We start from the raw sequence: 22,260 nt of genomic DNA, 5'->3' as shown, positions 1-22,260 counted from the left end.
AATGCCGCACTAAACCAACTCTCGCCGTTGGAGAAAGTAAAGGAAGTGGAGAATTCTGACGTAATAAGGGGGACCGTTTGAGTCAGAAGTTGCAGAGCGTAATATTCTTTGAGTACTGTATATTAGGGCTGTTCAAAAATAACCTTTTTCTCCCGATTCAAGCCGGTCACCTCTTAAATCGTCAGGTTGCAGTAGAAAACCTTGCTCACCAAATTTCACTCGATTCCAACCAGTAAAGGCCTCCGCAGATCCAATTAAAATTTTTAATTTATTATGGAAAATTAAAAAAAAAAAATTCCAAATTTTTCTGCCAACCCCATGAAATTGTTGAGCTGCCTTCAAAAACGTTGCAAAACAAATTTGAGTCAATTCCGACCAGTAGAAGCGGAGTTAGGTGAGATTTTCGTTGATAAATCGCGGATTATCCACCAATCAAGGATAATCCGAGAAATATCATCGAAAAACTCACATAACTCCGCTTCTACTGGTCGGAATTGACTCAAATTTGTTTTGCAACGTCTTTGAAGACAGCTCAACAATTTCATGGGGTGGGCAGAAAAATTTGGAATTTTTTTTTTTTAATTTTCCATAATAAATTAAAAATTTTAATTGGATCTGCGGAGGCCTTTACTGGTTGGAATCGAGTGAAATTTGGTGAGCAAGGTTTTCTACTGCAACCTGACGATTTAAGAGGTGACCGGCTTGAATCGGGAGAAAAAAGTTATTTTTGAACAGCCCTACTGTATATCCTACATACGACGGCTGAGCATTGGCGTTTTCGTCTCTGTGAATAACTACTTTTCCGTCCATTTCCCTGAAATATCTAAACTGCATGTGTTATTTATTACCTTCTCGAAATTTGGTGACGATGTCATAAACTCGTTATGAACGTTAGCTGGAGGTGAAACGCAACTTTCCTGTCAGGCAGTTATAATGTGACATATGAATATACAGCGCTGCTCATCTCATGTCATCTATTGATAAAGTTTCAGAAGAAATCAGGGATATATAGAACTCCCTGATAAAAAATGTGCTGGACAATACAAGCATTTTTTTCATTTGGTCAGTTAGTATTATTTCGCGGCAGGATGAAATAGTAAACGTAAACGGTCGGGCCATATGTTTTACACATCTGCTTTGCAGTCTCAGAAAAGACGAAGAAGCAACAAGTTCTTGAGCAATCAATTCGTTCGCAACTGAAAAAGACAGAAGGGGGTGAGGACAAACTGATTCGCATGGAGCTATATACAGCTATTTTTGAATCCGGTAACATCGATCTGATGGAAATGCATTCCGTAATCGATGCAGCAGAAATCAAATTGAGCCGCGACGAAGCTCATATCATTGGATCGCTAGCAGCAAGGAACAAAGATATCGAATCTTTCAATTTAAAGAGCTGCTGTATGGACGACAAGCTATGCGGGATTATTGAAAGGTGTCTTTATGATCGGATTCATGTGAGTCTTGGATAAAGAAGTAGCATTTTGCAACGATTAGATTGATTTGATGAATTTATTTCTAGGCGAATTTCTTGCACATAAACTCGGCATGGAGATGTCCTTATGCTTACCAATTTATTTGTTGTCGACAAAGTTATGCTTACCAATTTCTTTGTCGTCAACAAAGTAGTACGACTCATATCGGTGGTTTTTAATCGGGGGTCCGCGAGGCATTTCCAGGGAGTCCGCTAAATCTCTAAATTTCCAAGATAGTTGATAACCTGATTTGTATTTCTTTAAATTAGAGAAATCACAAGGCAGTTTCGCTTCATCGCTGCTAAAACTTCATGACTCACATCTACAGAATCGACGTTTTGTTGGGGTTTGTGGAAAAATAAACAAAGTCGGAGTGTGACTAGTGCACTGAACGCTCTCTCATTCGAAGTTTCATGCTGGTGACGTCATATTTTGTGATATGACTGTTGATATAGCCTACAATGTTCTTTCTTATTCTCTTCATGTTGCTGACGATTATCCTTGACGAGTATCAGCCGAAAATATTCGAGTTTCATTTCAATATGAATATACTATTCAATTGTAAATCTATACTGTTGTTGTAACGGTCATCACATAGATTAATTGCATATTTCACATGGTATTTTTCTATCTAACCAGGTGAAGAAGCTGAATTTGTTAGGCAACAACGTCTCAGCAACTGCATTACGTTCACTTCTTGCGCATGACCAGATTGAATCGCTTACTGGGAATGTGGGTTGGAAAGTGAGTTCGATTCGCTGATTTAGTTGGAATTTTTATCATTCTGATCGACGACGCGGTATGACCATTTATAGTACGTAAAAATTGTGTACCAAAAACGTTTGACACTGCTACTGGCATGGATGGATATTCAACATCGCGAAAATGTACTATGAAATTTGTGGTATATCGTGCATCACCATGCAGTCCACCACGAGCATATATTTCGCTAGGCGAATCATTCAGAAGATTAATGTTATTCGCAATAATGAGCTACTTGAAAATTTACAACTTCAATTCCTCCGAGAGCCATACGCAATCATAAATAGTGCGATATATGGATAGCGAGTATAGCGACCCGTATTTTACCTGACCAATTATATGAAGTTCAAACGAAAACGTCGCCAAGTCTATAGCAGGAATATACAAGCAAGTAAAGACCTGCTTCAATGTACATTGTACACGAATGATTTAAATATATAAATTCTGGGAGCCCACTGAGTGCTAATAGGTTTGACACTGCTACTGGCAGGGCAAGGTATTCAACATCGCAAAAACTGAAGTCATATGATCACGAAATTGCGGTGGGTTTGATCTGGGTAATATACTGATTATGTCGAAATTGCTCCGAAATTGAATCGGTCCGCACATGTTTAGATTTCATGTACAAATGTTTTAGTTCAATAATATTATTCTTATAATACTAAATGCCAAACTGTGGCGAGGTAGCATATTGTTACGTGACGTACGTCAGTATTGGGATGACTCGAGTCAGACTCGAGTCACCTTTTTCGTATGACTTGACTTGACTTGGCGTATCAGAAATGTGGATTGACTCGTGACTCGGAGCAAACTTCACGAGTCAATTTCAAGTCACCAAGTAAAATCGGTTTCGATAAAAATCACTGTATCTTGCATTTGTTCGGATTGTACGCGAAACGCTGGTGTAACCCGGGAGGGCGACCAATCATTCAATGATCATGCGTTTTACCGAGCCTCCATTTTTCTCTCTCAAATATATTGCCCTCAAGCGAAGTGATCTAAGCTTACAGCTAAGTTGTCGTAGACTAGTATAGTAAAGTAATCTTATACCAAAATGTATGTAGTGGTAGCTCTATGGCGCCACTAGGGTGTGACGACATCGCAGGTGCTTCGGTGCTTGGTCGACTGGTCGTCACTGAATGCATGGCTGCTTGAGAACTACACGTCTCGTATATTAGACAGACCGTCAGTCCCGTTACTACAGTGTATATTTCTGTTCTCCGTTCCTACCTCAACCAAACTTCTTGTTTTATTGAAATTGAATTCGAATACAGTTTATATCGTCCGTAACCGTTGGCGCAGGCTCGAATTGTGTCATATCAATTTGTAAATGGGTAATGTATTGCATCTAATCAATTAGTTTCTCATTCTCTATTTTGGCTGGTGACTATAAACTGAGTCTATGCAATTATTGATAAGTAGTTTTGCAGTTCTACTCATATGTGAGCGATACAGCACCTTCTTGCGTGTATATCTAACTTTATATTCGTTCATCGGTTCAAAATCAATGACCACCCAATCTGTATTCCAGACAGCTAGCAAAATGCCACGACGTAGCATACCTCATACTCCGAAAAGGTATCTTGACTTGAAATGTGGCTTGACTCGTGGCTTGACTTGACTCGACTCGACTTGACTCGAGTCACCTCTAAAAATCGAGTGACTTGACTTGACTCGAGTCACATTCGAAAATCGATTGACTTGACTTGACTCGAGTCAAAATGTGCAATGACTCGAAATGACTCGTGACTCGAAGGTAGTGACTTGATCCCAACACTGACGTACGTTCCACAGCTGCAGCACCGATCGGCTGTGAGTTCAACTCCGATCGAGATCGATTCCAAAATTCATACCTAAGTGTCGAATGTTTATCTATCAGACTTGTACAAACTACTCATGTATTAGTTAGTTGACGGTCAACTAACTAACGTTTTTTTGAGTAGTTCTAGTTATAGTTGCGAGTTTTAAAAAATGAGTAGTTCTAGCTCTAGTTCTCGACACGTTTTCCTGGCGTTAGTTACTTAGCATCAACCTTATGTACCAACTGCAAGGAGAAACTAACTCGCTAAACATACCTCATCCTCATGGATAGATATTATCATCCAAATTATGCGGCCGTCTTCTACAATTAAATTAGCGTACGTTGGCGGCCGTCAACATGCAATTTGGATTTAGGAATTGATTGCCAAATTCTTGAAAGATTTTAATATTATGGTACCTGGATTTAGGGCAACTGGAATATCCAATTTATCAAAGTTGTGTTCTTGCGATCTGAGCGCCACCGTACAAATGCGAACGGCAGAGGAAAGTGAATGAAGGTTTTCATGGCACATTTGACCGATTCCAGTATATATTCTGACAATGCAAACAATCCTGTTGGGAGGTCGCGATATAAGAACACGCAAAGTATCAATAACAACCCGAAGATGCATCATCATTAAATATGTGCCTAAATTTTCGGAGGCGCCTCCCCCCCCCCTCAACCAGTTTACCGGTAATTCTGATCACGTGGGTTGGAAAAGGAAAATATTAGTATGCAACTACCAATATTATCGAGGAAATTCATTGATGAAGCTCTGCACGAATAGACAGCGATTACCGATAATTTTTCACATGCCATTGATAGTTGCGATTGATGGTACAGAACACCACGACGGCTGTCCATTATGCGAAGTCGCCTAGTAGGCATTAAACATGTATAGGCTATTTGGCGTCCAGGTGGCCAATTGCGATTGTCCGATGGAATGCGACCGTACGCTATATATGTCATCGAAATGCGGCAGGGAATAGCAAAAAGGTCGAACACCCCTGATCTATAGTTATAACTTCACATCGGTTTTTGACATTGGAAATATAGCGCATTTGCCGAGTTTATGGAAATTGGTATATGGTTCTTTGTAAAATATAGTAGAATATACTGGGACAATATTACTTCCTCGACCAACAAGTTACGTTACTTCACTACTGATCGCTATGATCACAATATCCTGCCGGTAATCGGATCTATATTCAGGTTGTCAGAATGAATGTGGCTAATGGCGATTTCAAAATAAAGATCAAAGGAAAGCTCGCCAAGATACGAAATGAGAATAAGGCTCTTGTGGGACAGTTGAACTTGGAGGTAAGGTATCAAGTAGGAAAGATAAAACGGGCAATTGGTGTTTATGATTGAAATTGACTGTCCATACTTTCATCATGCATTTTTCTTCTCAGGGGTTCATATACGATTTATCCACATCGTCAGACATTTCTAAAATGTTATTCAGCCATTTCACTTTATCGAAGCCGATGAAGTCTTCAGTGACAAGTTTGAACTTCCTAAAATGTCATAATTTGGCCATACTGAATTCCGAGTAACGCACAATTCGAATCTTCTAGGGCAGAGGCGGTCACAGAAGACTAATTAATATGCAACCGCTTACACGTAATTCGATCACTATGTGTTAGTGACCGTCAACAGGCAATTTGAATTTACGAAATGACTCATTTTGGACATACTTCAGTTTTATTAACGCCTGCGTCGAACCTCTTGCATTCATCAAATGAGATATAACTTGTAATCTATTTGGCTAACCAATGGTTGCGGACCACTGCTCTGCAGCCTCTTTATTTTATTCAGTGTGAAAACCCTGGTAATAGATTTGTAACAGTCCGCAGTAATTACACTGCGTCGTCACTTTTGATAGCTCACACTCACGCTTTGTTGATAGAAACGCTATGGGTCTCGCAGTAGCGAGCGTCTCTATTGGTTGAATTAAGTGTTGGCCAAGTATTAATTGGTACAGTGCTGATTGGAGTATTTGGTTGTACTAAAGGTTGGCCTTGGCTTATGTAATTGAACTGATTTATAAATGGTACGCGGTTGGGCTTGTGTGGCGCGCTGGCAGGCGTCCGTCGCCAGCAGAGGTTCCTGAACCCGAACACTCTTACGACGTCCCCGTGAAGCAATTATCACCTATTCGGGGACGCTCCATTAGCAATAACTTTTCATACTGTACAATTTCAATTTATTCACTATAGAACCTAAAACTCCACAGGCTATAACTACACTTGATTTCCGCAGGAATCGCTGCTGGAATTCGCAAAGGTTCATTTGTCTCCTGTGGTGGTGTTTTATGGGACGCTATTTGAGCCAACGCTTATCAAAGTGACTGAACAACATCTGTATGCCACGCAGGATGATTTACGGGCTCTATCCAAGTTGACATCAGTAAAGGTCAATCGATATATCTCCGATAAGTATTTAGAGCGAACCGTAATATTGAGAAAAAAAATTGATGTCTCACGGCAACCAACCCACCCGTCGTTATAAACCATTTTTCGAAACGAAATAATGTATAAATCAAACCTATTTTGGTACGATAAACCTGTAGCACAGTTGCATAGAGGCCGCGAGATAGTCAACATTCGAATCCTATCAGATAGCAGCGTCATATAAATAGAACTCGTCAATATAATAAACTATGCTAATATGCATCATCATCTCGACACGGCTCCATGTTTTAGTGAAACACAATTACATTTTCTTGGAAATTGACGTATTCACTTCGTTTAAAAGGGAATTTGTACCAATTTGAGCTATAAGCCTCGATATTAATTTTAAGTATAAGGGGTTAATAAATACTGCGTTTAAAGAATGTCATTGTTACATGATCATGACACCGATGCCATCATTCTGTTTCGTGAAACTCTCATCTCGTTTAGATCAGCAGGATGTTGATTGATTGTACTGAAAAGGAGGATGTCAATTGGGCGTTTGTCCAAGCTTCTATCGGGAATTATAAGGTTAGGGTCGTCGTTTTTCGATTGTGTTTTCGATAGGCTACTTGCATGCTGGTATTCCTGATTATTGCAGGTAGACCTCCTGGATATCGCTGTACGTGGCGGGATATCCGCTGACGATTACGAAGTAATTTCAACATTTGGGAATGGAACCCCAGGTTTCGTTGGTCGAGTCAATTTTCATGAGATGTTCTATGCTCAAAACGCAGACGACTTCGAAAATATAAGGGCTGCTTGTCAGCAAAAGGAGGTTATAATTACCAACATGCATTTCTTGCGTAGCATAAAAGTTTGAGTTGCAGCTTCCGCAGATCGAATACATCAGATGCAAGTTAGGGGATGCTACTTCGCCCGAAAACATTATGTCTCTCGTGAAGAACTGCAAGTCGAAGAGATTGACATTGGTATACGAATTTGAAGATCAGATGTTGAAAGGAGAAATGTTAGAGAAGGCCCGGAAGAATTGTAATGATATGGGTACTGAGCTGGAAGTGTTATGTGGTGAGTTATTGTTTCCTTGTTTGACTGCATTGAATTTAGGAATTTGATTCTATGGGTAAGTCCGTTTGACTGGATATAATCCGAACCAGCGTAATTTATCTACTCTTTCGTTCAGCACGATCCTCACCCATTCCTGGGATGTAACTCTTGAGATATTCTACCTACACTATAGCGCTTATTAATTCGACCTGTCCTACCACGTATCTAGCAACTTATAGCCTCTCCCAGAAAAATAGTGACGAGTCATTACTGCTCTGTTATAAAGCCTTAAAGTGTTTCTATGAGCGGGTGAACAGTTTATATGAAATTACTTCGGAGACAATATCCCATAAGCGTATCGATATACACCGGCCCTAAATCCTGTTGACTAGGCAGGATTACCGTGTGAATTTCTGCTTTGCGGCTCCATTTTGAGTGATTAATTATTATTTCTATGCGACCCCACGATAGGCAATTTAGCATAAGGAAGTAGCTGCGTTTTGATCGCTGCGAGGCTAGATCAAAAATGCGCAGTAATCCGATGGAAATAAATGAACAGGTCTTGTGTTCGACGTCTTCTATTCCATCTTCTTCGTGAATCGCGTTGTGTCGGACCTTTGGACCTCTACGGAAGGAGTGATTGTGTTCATGAATCGTAGCCTATGCATAAGGATCAGTGACGAAATGATCCATAAATGGAAAGAAAGCTGAGCTGGGTTGGAAGCTGAGTTGGACGACCTGTGGGGACCCAATACCAGCGATTTGCAGGGTGACCTGACAACTGTTGTTTCGGTCCTGCACAGCACACACAGGGATCTAAAATATGTGAAAAAACTATTAATTGGCGATCAAAAACGGCAGATGTAGACGTGAAAGTAATCTAATAACGTAAACAGTAGAGATTGGCATAGTAAAAGTATGTGAAGCTATCTGAAGTAATCGGAAAAATTAATACTTCATTGTTCACTATTATCACTGCCCAGTGCCCATGCTGTATAACCGATGCGATGGCCTCTTTGTAATAAATATCAGACCGGGAAGCCTATTGAGTCTTTATGATATTGAAGTTTTCAGGTCGACGCAAGACTGCTGATTTTCTCTCGGGAACTCAACGTCGGATATCCTTCTATTCAGACTCCTTCCATCATACTGACGATTTTTTCTTGTTGAGTAATTTCTTTTAATTTGCAGTGCTTCGAAGTGAGGCAGATGCCTGGCGTAAACTTGACCAAGACTGGCATTCTAAGTGAGTAGAAGTCGCGAATATACTCCAACACGACAAGGGAAACTGTTTATCATAAACATTTGGATGGGGACACATTGTCATCAAAGTAGTCATCGACGGTACAGTAGAAGTAAAAGTCCTGCTCAAGTAGTAATTAAAAGCAAAAAAAGAGAGAGAGAGAGAGAGACTTTATTTTTTCATCCAACCAAAACACATAACAGAATATATGCATGCACACTGCACAGTATTCGATATCAGATAGGAATGATCGATACGACCTTGGAAGACAACTAGTCTGATCACACTCACATCGAACATGTGCACTTCTCTCTATACCAGTGGTTCTCAACCTTTTTGTCTTCGCGGACCCCTTTCGGACAATCACATAGCCCCACGGACCCCCTCGATTTTTTGTCAAATTTAGCTCAACTATCGTGCAATCGTCTTGTGCTATGGATAACTGTAGGCTTAGTAATAAACAGCAACAAAATGACTTTTCTTGAAAATTATATCATACTATTCATGTAGAAATTGGGTTCACTTCTATCGAATCCTGCAACTGCATTTGTTGAAATACGTGGCCGTGTCTTGAACATCCGCGCCTTCGATTTGGATTGGATATGAAATAGTGCAAAAAAAAAATCCATTTCCGTAAATATAGCGAATGTGGTGTTAACGCGTAACGCTTCCGACGACGCATTTGGGTATGATCGCACCGAATATGGCACCAAAATTGACAACCATTTTTCTTTAGTGAACATATGGCGTCCAGCCTGGTCATTTCTATCTAGCAGCTTATCTTGAAGTTAATATGGAAAATTGGTTGTGAATATCACAGGAGAAAATGAATTTTTGTAAACATTTCAAAGTCACCGTGATTCATCCAACTTTTTTTTTCTCACAATCCCGAACAAAACATCTCCAAACAGCAAATGTTTGTATCAGTAGGCTATTGGCAATTTAACAATTAAAATGAGTCTGCACGATGCACATTGGGATATTTTATTACAAACGGCCATTCTGTTGATGTGAGCTCTAGAGTTTTGCCAGTAGTGAAGCGAAACTGCCCCGTGATTTTCCCAATTTAAAAGAGTACAAATTAGGTTTTCAACTATTTTGAGACTTCGCGGACCCCCTGAAAATGCTTCGCGGACCCCCGGTTGAGAACCGCTGTAAAAATCGTTGGTGAAAAATGAAAATAAAAAATAAACCATGGTAGCAAATGATTAATGAAGCAATTTCTGCGCGAGGTAGGGCAACAGTGTTAATATGACGACAAGAGGCAATTAAGTAGGTTTTTATGAATCAGTAGCTTTCGTAAAAGAGCAATTAGAAAAAAATCGCGCTCCGGTCGCAATTTATAAGATAACCTATCTGTTAACGAAGCTGCCAGAAAAGCTGCCGGGAATTTCTTCTTTCAGGAAAACTACTAGTTAATGTTTTAGTATTCGCGGTGTTTCGACTATAGTATGGTCATTTACAACAGGCCGATATTTCAAAATATTATGATTCCTCATGCGCCGACTTGTAACACGGCCCACTTTCGCTCTAGGCCAGGAGTGTCAAACTCAACTGACATCACGAGCCGCATTCAAATATTCAGGTCGCTCGCGGACCGCATCAGTCGAACGATTGCTAAATATTACCTCAGAATCCATATGTCCTTGTTTTTCATTTGAATCTGGCAAATTGTTGCGATTGAGCAAAACCGCTGGAAGTAGTCAAGCGTGACCTAAGTATGGGAAACTGGAGTTTCCGTTCCATAGTCACATTCGATAATCTTAGGAACCACTGTTCTATATACAAACACTCAGGGACTCGCTTCTATCAGGGTCGCGAGTAACACGGCTGTTCCGTCGTCATTGTGTGTGTAGTTTTATTGAGGAAGTGCTGAATTTCATGTCGTTCTTGCTTACTTTAAGTTGTAATATGCCATTCATGATTTCATGATGACGTGACAATATAGTCTTCTAGCATTTCGAACTATGCTCATAGTATATTTTGACGTTCGTTTGTGAAGAGAGTCAGCCAAATACCTTGAAGTAGAACAGCACCGTAACTGCCGCACCCCAAACCCCCCAATTGGGGGGGGGCGAGCTCGAAGGGGGCCCAAAATTATTTCGTGAATTAGCATAAATCATAGAGTATTTTTTGAAAATTTATGCAATTCTTTCAAAATTTTTTCTCGCGGTGCGCGAATTGAAGTAGCCAGTCGTCTTTATTATTGGGTATTGGGCCATTACCGCGCCACAACCCACCAATACATACAATCAAGTCTTAGGCCATATAACATGCGACTCCAAGAATTGTGCCAGAACGATCGGCAGCGTGAGAACCTTGGCCGAAAAGGTCTGTGCCCTTATGCTGACCGAAGACTTCGTTATATATACAAAATACATATAGGTTTAATTGTCCATAGGCGCCTAAATGACTGGCGCCGAATGTTCCTGTCTTTGCAATCTGAACCTCTCAAGACAAATATCATTCCGCTGGGAAAAATTTTATGCCAGTTAAGAAATACCAATCAGACATGGGGTGATTACTTCATGAATGTAATCGATTGCGATTACGATTACTTCTGAATCACGCGATTACGATTACGATTACAGCAAATTCAGCGAGTTCGATTACGATTACGATTACGATTACTTTGGAAAAGTAATCATGATTACTCACGATTACATTTATTTAGCTTCTTGGAACTTATCTTTGGAAGACAATATAACGATTGCGATGTAAAGGCCTCGTGAAAGAGGTCGTTCTTTTGAAATGTGACGTCTTGACGTCATTTGCTTTCTATGTCACTATATACCCATTGCAGTATTTATAGAAATCTGCATTTCGGTGCAGGCCAATACCGCGTCGTGATACACCAAGACATGCTACCAAACAAAAACCTAGGTCGAAACTTAGTGTATTTGGCGATTGTCCATAGTCGCGCTGGATGGTCGCTACGAATAGTCCTGTCTTCTCAATCTGAGCCCCACAATACAAATGCCTGCTAGTCTGCTAATTTTGGGTGACTTGAATACCTTTTGACTACATAGCACGAATTAACAACAAACAATAAAGTAATAATAGCAACGGGACCGCCCGAAGAGGTTATATAGCTACAATTTACGCGCCCTAAATGTTCGCGCTTGGCGCGACTTGACAGCAAATACACAACGAATCCATATCGCATAAAAACGTTCCTTACAGTTATGGCGAAAAGCCCGGTCGTGAAATGGGGGTCTGGGGGACTTCACCCGCCAAAAGTATATCGATCATCCAAGGGGGTCCCAACACCACCGTTTTGGGGCGGGCAAAATGCTGTTTCGGTCCCGATTCTAGCTCCAACTCATATTAACATGGTGTATAAGCGGATGGCTATAGTGGCAGATCTAAATGATGAGTATGGAATTGCGGAATAGCGATTGGTGCCAATTTCCAGTAGGACCGCATGACAATAAGATAAATCTGCCTACAATGAACCCAATACATATATTTCGAGCTGCCGTTGTATAAGTAACGGCAAATAACAGCTCGGTTATGATTTTTTATCAGAAGCCATTGGTTTTAATGCTTTGATGTAGAAATCTTCATGCTAAATTTGACGAGTGCAACATTTCAAATCTTAGTCCGGTGTACGTAAACAGGCCTACTGCTAGCCAAGCCGCAACGGTAAAAGTATAACTAAACATCAACACAATACGTTACTATTTGAAACTAGGCATAGCGGTGAATATTATCCTACGAGGCAGAGGCGCCTGGACTCTGGAGTGTATTGATAACCTGGTTAAAGGCACAGCGGGTGTTCTTAGAATCACAGTACTACATGTACATTGCACAAGTATTTACAAGTATTTACTGCGTGCGGATAATTTGTTACGCAATCACGACCCAAGCTAATACATGTGACGCAATAATGAGCAGTGGTCTTTAAAAATCCGACGTCTCTGCTATCAATAACGTGATAAATCATTGTTCACGAATGTTCGGTTTATGACATAAACTTTATGTCATGGTCCTTGCATAAATGAAAAGTAATCGTTCTTTCACAAAGAAATCGATTAGATATATAAAATAGTCGATTACGATTACGATTACTTCGGATTTTTTTCGAATATAATCGATTGCGATTACGATTATTTGGAAATGCTGTAGTCGTCGTAATCGATTACGATTACTAAACACGATTACCCCATGTCTGATACCAATTTGAAATCGTGTGCGTCTCTTAGTTTAGAAGCCTACGTTTGGGCGATTCTATTTTTTTTTGATATAGCAGACTGGAAGTCACGAAATAACATCATGTAATGAAGTCATATCAACGGGTCCGCCCGCCCGAAGATGTTTAATTATTATTTGCGGGCCCTCCCGTTTTCAAGACACTTCACTCAGCTCTAACGGTAAATCTGTGAGTAGATAGGACAATAAATTGACAGCATAATATATATGCAATCGCCGATCTGATTTACCGATTTTATCATACATTATCGAAAATTTTCACGCTTGGCGCTGGCTCACAATACAGTACAGATGATTTCGTGTCAAACGCGGACAACGTGATGGGGGGTCGTTTTATCACCCTATGGGAGCCCAAGACCCACGTTTTTGGGGCCTGACGAGGTGCTGTGTTCTTTCCTGCCAGCGGGTATAAGCCCGAAGATGTTTAATTATTATTGAGTGGTCCTACCTTTTCAAACACCCCTCACTCAGCTCTACCGGCAAATCTGATTACGTGTGCAGAGAGAAGATAAAAATTGATAACAATATATATGCAATTCCCAATCATACTGACCGATGAAATCATGAATTCTAGAAATTTTCCGCGCCTCGCGCGCTTAGGCGATAAAAGCTGAATAACTAAACAAACTCCCAATGAATATGATTAATAGCGGTAAACAGCTAGTGCATCGCTGGAGGGGGATCTGGGGGCGAAGCCCCCCAGAAGTTAGGTCTATAACCCTATGGGGGGCCCAAGACCAAGGTTTTTGGGGGGGGCCTGACGAAGTGCTGTTACGGCCCTGAGTAGAATACATGTAGAGCAAAATGGATCAATTTAACGCAGTAATCAGAGGAATCAAACCACCCTATTCGCCAATGGCCCTTTGAATTTATATTTTTCAAAAATATATCTGTGTGTCCCACATAAAATCTTCCTGTGATCCACCGTTTGAAAACCACTGACCTATGCAAGATCAAGTCCCTATAGTCTTTCACAGTATCATATATCGTTTGATTGTAAGTGGTAGTGTGGTTCCTTGATCCTTTGACACGCCATTAGGTTATTGCCAGCTGTATGGCAAGAGTTATGAGGCTCTCTCAAATTAACAGCTCTACTACTTTGCATCTTCTAAATTTTCAGAAGAACTTCAAACGTCACGGATACACCATCCGGCGTGACAGGGAATGAGGATAGAGGTTCATTGCGTGGCGAGAATGAAAAATTGGAGTTAAACAATAGTAATTTGAATAATGACGCGAAGCCAAAGAACAACTCTGAAACATGTTGCAGTGACGATGTCGGAAAGTTGGATGAGGAAAAGATACCTGCCGTTCACTCTGGCAGTGCAGGTGCCCCACAGTCTACCTCAAGTAAGAGCTTATAAGTATGAATTTAGGATATTATAGCCCCTCATATATGTGGCTGTTACGCCCTGACCCAGAAGTCAAGCATTGGCATTCGAGTCCAATCTCCAATATCGAACTCTCGAAATGTAGAACCGTTCGCTTCTATCCAATCATTAATCGATATATCAGTTTACCGGAGATCAATCGGACTATTAATGCGCTGAGACCAGGACAGGTTGCTCGATATGCATGAAATATGACTAATAAGGTTTCTCTTACAAATTGTTTCCGACCGATGTATGCGGCCGATACAGTCATAGCTTCATGCGGGTTCGACAATAATCATTAGGGCAAGTTTATGTTACAGTTAAATCCGTGGAAAGTTGCACTTATTTTTGACAAAAGTTGCAGTAAAAAGTTGCATTTATTTTTACACAAAAGTTGCACTAAAATACCACATTTTGCTCGGTTGACTAAAAAAAAGGTCTATTTCCGGCTCAGCTCCCGAAATACTCGTAAGAGCGTTGCTTCAGTGCTGATTTACGGTATTTCAGTCGAATTTGGCCGTGTATTTCAACAAAATCAAAAATATTTTAATGAAAAATCGAAAAAGTTGCAAAAAATTGCATGAAAAAATGGACAATAGTTGCAAAAAGCTGCACTATAAGATTCCATCAAACAGCCTAAAACAGCATTCTACATGTCTTACGAGTATTTAGGAAGCTTCTGGAAGCTGTAAAAAAAGTTGCAAAAGTAGCAAAAACTTGCCCTAATAATCATATTAAGCGTGAAGGTGTATAGCGATATAATCTGCATTCTATCAACTGCAAATTGAATCAAATAAAGCATTTTTGTTACAGGTCACCCCAAATCTTTAGACGGATTTATGATCTTTGTTCAGGGAATTGTACTCGGTTTTGCGTATAAACCTGCCACACCTGCAGGAATATTATTTTGTAGAATAGGTTTGGTTTGCATGACCTGGACAAATTTTGCGAGATCAGACAAAGAAATTTGATTTCTACCTGAGAAACGTATAATAGTCCCGTTGTGACATCACAATATTTTCAGGTAAAAATAATCAAAATTGTTGTTGTATCAGTATTATTACAATTTTCTCTTTTCACAGTAAAACTGGTAAATACACACATAATCCGGGGAGCAACCTACCCCCAATAATTTGAGTGACGCATATAACAACTATGGTATTATGCGTCACGACTGTGCAGTTGCTAATCGATTTAATAAAATAAAGTCAACTAAACCATTCAGTATTGTCTCTTTGTCTTCGCTATCAATTCCCGCAGCAGAAGTAATATATAATTGGTAATTAGTATATTTGTCATGGTGAAGACTTCAAGGGTACTCTCAAGTCCAGTATGGCAGCTATAAACTGGCACCTTCCGTATAGGCGTAGCCTACTTCGCACATTCGATAGCCTATCGATGAACCTATCACACTAACTAAAATTTGATCTTTTACTTTCGCCGACTTCAAATTTGTATAAAGATGTTTTTTTTTACACAGCTAATTGAAACTTGCTATCGGGATTTCACCCGTCAGATCTGCATATGCATCATAATGACGCATTTCGAAACGTTGTGAATTAAAGTCGGGGACGGGGTTTTCGCAGGGGTTTATAGCGCATGTGCGCTCAACAAATAAACCGCTTTTACTTCTTTATCTTAATGTTTCAGTGTTTAATTGACGTATTTTTCATTCGTAGTACCTACGTCTGCGAGTACTCCTGGTAAAAGGAATAATGAAAGACCTCTGAAGAGGAAGAAGTCATCGGATGCCTACGCTACAGTTATGAAAGATTTGCTTAATTTCCTCAAAGACAAGGAAAAGGGTTAAGGGACATTTTCTTTTACATAATTGTGCACGTAGATTACATAGTTCTTTCTTTACACCTTTGAATGCAGAACTCTGGCCCAGTCAGGAAATTGACAAAAGTTTAATTGTTCGTTACAGCCGATGCAGATCACCTTTTTATGGCGAGTATGGCTGAGGAATTGAAGAGGATACCCGACATCCGACTGAGGAACAAATTGAAAAAAGACATCTTCGATCTAATCACCAATCCTACAGCGCCCGATGACGTTTTACCTTAGTGACAGCAGTTGACATGAACCTGAAGATTTCGTTATAATGTATATTTATATCATAGTCAAACCTAATTGCGAGCTAATTAACCAGCAAGCATTTTTAGCCCAACTAATGAATATCATTTCGACAGGATATTGTTTAGTTTAGTACCCATGATTTTTCGATAGGTCGGTCATTTTAAGAATAACTATTGGAATGATAGGGCCAATATGGCTCATCTGATAAAAAAAGGTTTCCGACCCCAGCCGGTCAGTCCTAAACGGATCAAATAATATTTCTGGCCGCACTACATCGTCATGTAGCATTCTTACGGTCGGTGGTCATTATCATCAGAACATCCGTTCCATTCCAGTGATATATACCTATGTTAAAACTATACGTTGAACCGACGACGCTGCCGATAATTCCAACCATTCCATTTCGTATACCTCGACTATATCTACAATGCAAGTCTGCCGAAAGCTCCATACTACATGTTTTTTGAAAGTATTTACACAATTGTGAGATAATTATACAACTTTTGAAAAAATATTATTTGGAAGTGGCATTTGTTTGAACCAAGGTGTTTTAGAACACATTTTGTCTTAAATGCCACCAGATATATATAAGTGGTTCTCAAACTTCATGGATCGCGATCCAAATCTGAGTTATATTGTCATTTTGTGCCTCAAGCGTCACACATCGAAATAATGTATTTTTAATATTAGTATGCTACGTTTTCACGGACAGGTATGAAATAGAGAAGGTTCGGACAGCCAGTTGTTGCCGACGCAACGCATTTCTATGAAACGTGTGTGACGCACGCGATTTCAAATTGGGGTGCAATCTTCTTCTTGTGGACCGTATTTGTACGGCGGGATTGAGATTACAAGGACGGAAATATTCGGTGCTGACCATTTTGACAACCGGGCATATCAAAATCGAAGGTTTCTGGCAATCAGCAGCGGTCATTTCCATCCAAGGTTTTTATCTCCGCCAATTTTCTCGGCACCGCATTTTCCCAGCCAGTTGGTCAAAACGTCATGTCTTCAATTGTCCTGGCGCAGAAATGGTCGGCCCCCGAAATACCTACGTGTCCAAGAGTCCACCACCCGACGGGTTTTGTACACCCCTAGAATAAAGCATCCTAACATTCTCGAAGGTCTCCCACACCGTTAAGAAACACTATAGGAATAAGCCGTTCCCTATCAAATGGGAATAGAGTGAGATGAAGCCCTGTAAATGATTCGTAGGTTATTCAACAATATGTGGTGTCCGGACAATACCGAGAAAACCATTACCGAGAATTGACACCACCGAGAACGGACATTACCGAGAATGGACACCACAGAGAATGGACGCTACCGAGAATGGACACCACAGAGAATGGCCATTACCGAGAATTGACACCACCGAGAATGGACATTACCGAGAATTGACACCACAGAGAATGGACATTACCGAGAATTGACACCACAGAGAATGGACATTACCGAGAATTGACACCACAGAGAATGGACATTACCGAGAATTGACACCACAGAGAATGGACATTACCGAGAATTGACACCACCGAGAATGGACATTACCGAGAATTGACACCACAGAGAATGGACATTACCGAGAATTGACACCACAGAGAATGGACATTACCGAGAATATTGACAATACCGGGAATGGACATTACCGAGAATGGACATTACCGAGAATGGGCGTTACCGAGGATGAACACCACCGAGAAAGGACACTACCGAGAATGGACATTACCGAGAATATTGACACCACAGAGAATGGACATTACCGAGAATGGACACCACCGAGAATGGTCATTACCGAAAATATGGACAATAGCGAGAATGGACATTACAGAGAATGGACACCACCGAGAATGGCCATTACCGAGAATGTATATTTCCGAATATGAAGAATGTCGTGAAATCTAAACCAGAAAATACCTAATATCAGGACGTTGGGATCAATGTTATTTATAGTTGTTACGCGCTGTTGTCCAAGGGACCGCGCAGTGAGTTGGGGAGTGCGCGCAGCCTCGTGAAAAATTAGAGAGTGATGCACATACGATTTGTGTTTGTTCAATGTGCAATGTGCATAACATGCGTGCATTATAGGCATTGTGCACATGAGACAGGACAGAAATGTGGTAATCTAACCCGTTTACTGTAAAATGTCTCGTACTACTTTCTGCCACCGATAAAGTGATAAGCGTCGCATTGTTTCCTTCTCAACAATTAACAATTAATAATAACAATGTGCTGCTGGAAGGGGAAGGTGCAGAATAGCCTTATAAGGCTTTCTAAGTCGGGCAAAGTAAACATTATTGAGAGGACATTACTAGTAGCCTAAAGCCAACCGTTTACTGAAAATGACTAAGCTGCATCAACCGAAAATGTAGGCCATGATCCGCCTAGATCAGGGGTTCTCAGCCCTTTCTTGGCCATGGCCCATTTTCCGGATTAAAAATGTGCCGTGGCCCACCTGATCTCTTAGAGTCATAATCCTGTTTATTGCGTGGTCATGGACAGCGCACATATGCCTATTTCTCTAGAATATGCGCATTTTTCTCTAACTGATGATATTTAAATCTCAATCTCCCGGGATATGGAATCGCGCGAAGCGCGAAAAAAAAATTTCAACTTGAATAAATATCCTCCAACAAACGACCAACGAGACAATCTTGGGCTCCTTCAGCTGCCCCAATTGGGGGTGTGGGTGCGGCAGTTACGGCCCTGCTATATCATAAGCTAAAACTCCTAAGTAGATTATTTTCGTCCGCTGCTCCATTCGCGTCGCGAAACACAATGATCAGATCCCTGCACTGTGTGATTGGGACTTCAGTGATACTATTGTGGGGAATATTATAATCATTCTGGGCCAGCATCGAACAATTCATTGGTGAATGGGGTACTACAGGGAAGTGAAGAAAGATTTCTCAATATGCATGATATACTTTGTACGTCTTGTACCAAATCATCTGAAGTTGTGATGTCAGAATATTCAATCCAATGATACAATCAATTCCTGTGACTCTTTCATTATGTACAATGATTTCCATGCCGGACATTTTAAACCGACTTCAAAGATTAATGCGTTCCGATAAATCTTCAATCCATTAAGATTCGTTGCGGTGGTGCAGTATACCTTCGCAAGAAGTTACTAATAATTTGCAATTATGGCAATTTTTAGCTTACAATAATACGGCCTGCTGAAGTAGCCGACAGTAAATCTGTAGATCAATTGCACTTCATTGCGAGTTCATTGCATAACCCTTTCAACGGCATACGACATATGACCCTGCCGGAATACTTGGTTACTTCAGCATTATCTTCCAGTTATTATACGCTTGAAATTATTTTAGTTGCTGTAAGCCGTAGATTGTCATAGCCATTAGCAAAAGCCACCGTTTTTCCCTAACGTTTTGGATTTGTAAATGTTGACTTCATACGCGCCACTACGTCTAATCATAGTCAGATCAAAAGCTTTATGTAGCCTACGTACATTTGCTCTCTCCACATGAACATTTTTGACAGTACAGCACTTGACTCATCCATCCAGTGCTATTAGTAGCACCAGGCTTGCGAAAACAATTATAAATATATTGGGCAGCTACAATCGCCAAGGTGCCTGTTGCACATTCTCTGTAGTCATTTATTATCAAGACTTCTTTCTGCTTTCCATTATATGGCCTCATCAGTGGAATTATTTCTTGCTTAGCTTCATCAGCTTTGATCGCCAACCAGCTGCATTCATCAAACTGAAGTGTTTTAGAGCTTCTTAATTGATCACTATCTTTCCACTTCTTGGAAGGTATTAAAATCTGTGTTTTCAGGGCCTGTGGTCGCAGATCCAAACACACTTCACTTCCAGACCTCCCCGGATGACTATAGTTCATAAATATGATGGCGACAAGCAGAAGTAGAAAGTAGAAAACTTTCCTGTTTATCAATTCTTCAAGTAACAGAACCGCACCTCTATTTTTTCCACTGTTTGAGGGTGTTGTGTTAAACACAAAAGCTCTGACATTATTTGTTAAATTATAAAGTTCCAGCAGTTCAAATGACAGATCAGCCTGTGATTTTCCTGTAGCACTCTCCAGAGCTCGATTGCCAAGAAGTTTGCCTTTCTCAAATGCGTTGGAATACGCAGACTATGCCAGCACTGCCAAGGCCTCAAATTTCCCTCCGAAACGACTTCTAGTGAGCTTTGCATCCCAGTGCAATGCAACGTGCCATGTTGATCTGTTTCTTTGCCTTTTTGTTTCGTTTCCTTTGAACAATGTGATGTTTATAATGTGGCTGTGAGTGAATGATACATTTACAGTTGTATTCTTGCACGTGGTGATCCTGGCAATTGATGAACAATCTCGGGTAGGGTTGAGGAGTGTAGGATAGGTGATCCAACAAAATGACTATCAGTCTTAGGCAGTTTTGAGGAGTTCTAAGGCAGTGTGGGACATGAAAATGGTGTCCTGAACTCACAATACTTTCTATAGTGAGGTTATGTAGCACTCCAACCGCAATAGCTACATAAAACCAGCTTATATATGACGTTTTACTAGCCTAGTCCGAATAGCAACACTCAAATTTTAGGGGAATCCCCTATTTTTAGCCGATATTCTTCCAGCTCAATGTGCACACGGATGCAAGGGATGAATTACGAAAAAAAGTACCTAGAATATGTTTTTATTGTATAAGGCATGGGAATCGGACTGAAAACCACGACATTTTGAAAGTCGATCAATTCTGAACAACCCTAACGCACACCTATCTATATAAACCGAAATCACAGCGAAAATCGTATACTTCTTGTCCTTTCGCTTGTAAACGCCCATATATAGCGAAGTCTCTGCGAAAATCGACGTCTCTTCTGTGTTTTCGCTTTGCGAATGCCTAGCCGGGGCTTGTCCCGGTAGCGCTCATAACAAGCTTTCACTATCTATTCTCTCAAAGCCGCGCCCAATAAAGAAACGGTGATTTACTCTCTCCTATTCATAAAATTACCGAGCAACCGGGGCACGATAGCTCTGTGCCCTTAAGGTGTGATGTAACAATCGTATCTATAGCTAAACTCTGTTACCGTCATATGCGTTTAGTCGACCTTTGCTGGTATAGGTCGATTTTAATGGGGTTTCACACCATGAAAACTCTTGAAACTTGTTATGTCATGTCGTGATGGTGGTATTTAAGGCCGTTTTCATACCGGGGTTCCGGGAATAACATTTCTCGAAAATGTTTACCGGAACCCCTCTATGTGAACATAACATCGGTTTTTCGGGGCGGTATGAACGCGCTTATTTTCGGAGATTTTTACGGGACCGACTGAGTATGAACACGAATGGCGCAGCTGGGTTCCCGGAACGCTGTCAATCAAAATTTTAGTTACGGTAACTCGCTGTTCATTCAGGCTGCTTATAGATAACTAACCTCCGTAGGTTAGTTATCTATAGGCTGCTTGTATTTCGAGGTCAGCTACCTGCGGCATTTTGATCTTCTTGTGTAATGGTGTTGGGAATGTATTATTCTTGGATTTATATTCTGTATGCTCACAATACGTAGTCACTGACTACTAGTCAGCTCATTTTTTCTGCGGTTTTGTAAACAGAGCACGGCTTAAAAGGTAGAACACTATCTCCAAATGATGCAGCATTGGGTGAGTTGCCTGAAAACTTTGAGACTTCAACACTAATTTGGTAGGCGATCTTAACCCTTACCAAATTTGTTACATCAAAGGCAAGTTTCTAACCACGGATATGCTGTGCGTAGGTTAGTCACCATCATATACGCCTACTGAAAAGGGGATTTAGTAAAATCTGCTTTGATAGTAGTGGCAGCACATCAGAGAATGATGTCCTTAGCTCTGAATCACTAACCAAAATTG

General features: G+C 40.6%; 1 protein-coding gene and 1 long non-coding RNA gene across 4 annotated transcripts in view; both read left to right on the top strand.

Moving 5' to 3' along the window:
* The window catches only part of LOC145447143 (uncharacterized), a 307,246-nt gene that overhangs the window by 277,509 nt on the left and 7,477 nt on the right, over window positions 1-22,260 (top strand). The window lies entirely within an intron of this gene.
* LOC145447122 (uncharacterized) overlaps window positions 1-22,260 on the top strand; it is a 42,446-nt gene that overhangs the window by 19,954 nt on the left and 232 nt on the right. Inside the window, exons 4-14 of one of the 3 annotated variants that reach the window (XM_080325541.1) lie at window positions 1,144-1,457; window positions 2,115-2,219; window positions 5,251-5,358; window positions 6,301-6,453; window positions 6,942-7,022; window positions 7,093-7,269; window positions 7,331-7,520; window positions 8,691-8,745; window positions 14,075-14,304; window positions 16,007-16,132; window positions 16,255-22,032. In XM_080325541.1, the coding sequence (XP_080181667.1) occupies window positions 1,144-1,457; window positions 2,115-2,219; window positions 5,251-5,358; window positions 6,301-6,453; window positions 6,942-7,022; window positions 7,093-7,269; window positions 7,331-7,520; window positions 8,691-8,745; window positions 14,075-14,304; window positions 16,007-16,132; window positions 16,255-16,394 (1,679 nt within the window). In that variant the 3' untranslated portion in view covers window positions 16,395-22,032. Of the gene's footprint in view, window positions 1-1,143; window positions 1,458-2,114; window positions 2,220-5,250; window positions 5,359-6,300; window positions 6,454-6,941; window positions 7,023-7,092; window positions 7,270-7,321; window positions 7,521-8,058; window positions 8,746-14,074; window positions 14,305-16,006; window positions 16,133-16,254; window positions 22,033-22,260 lie in introns of those variants that run through there. The other 2 variants (XM_080325540.1, XM_080325542.1) reach the window with 2 other exon arrangements.

Source organism: Botryllus schlosseri, chromosome 9, assembly GCF_051294905.1.
Source record: "Botryllus schlosseri isolate E-star chromosome 9, Bs_hap1, whole genome shotgun sequence".
Lineage (NCBI taxonomy): Eukaryota > Metazoa > Chordata > Ascidiacea > Stolidobranchia > Styelidae > Botryllus > Botryllus schlosseri.
Note: the sequence above shows the minus strand (reverse complement) of the source record. Positions and strands in the feature narration are given on the sequence as shown.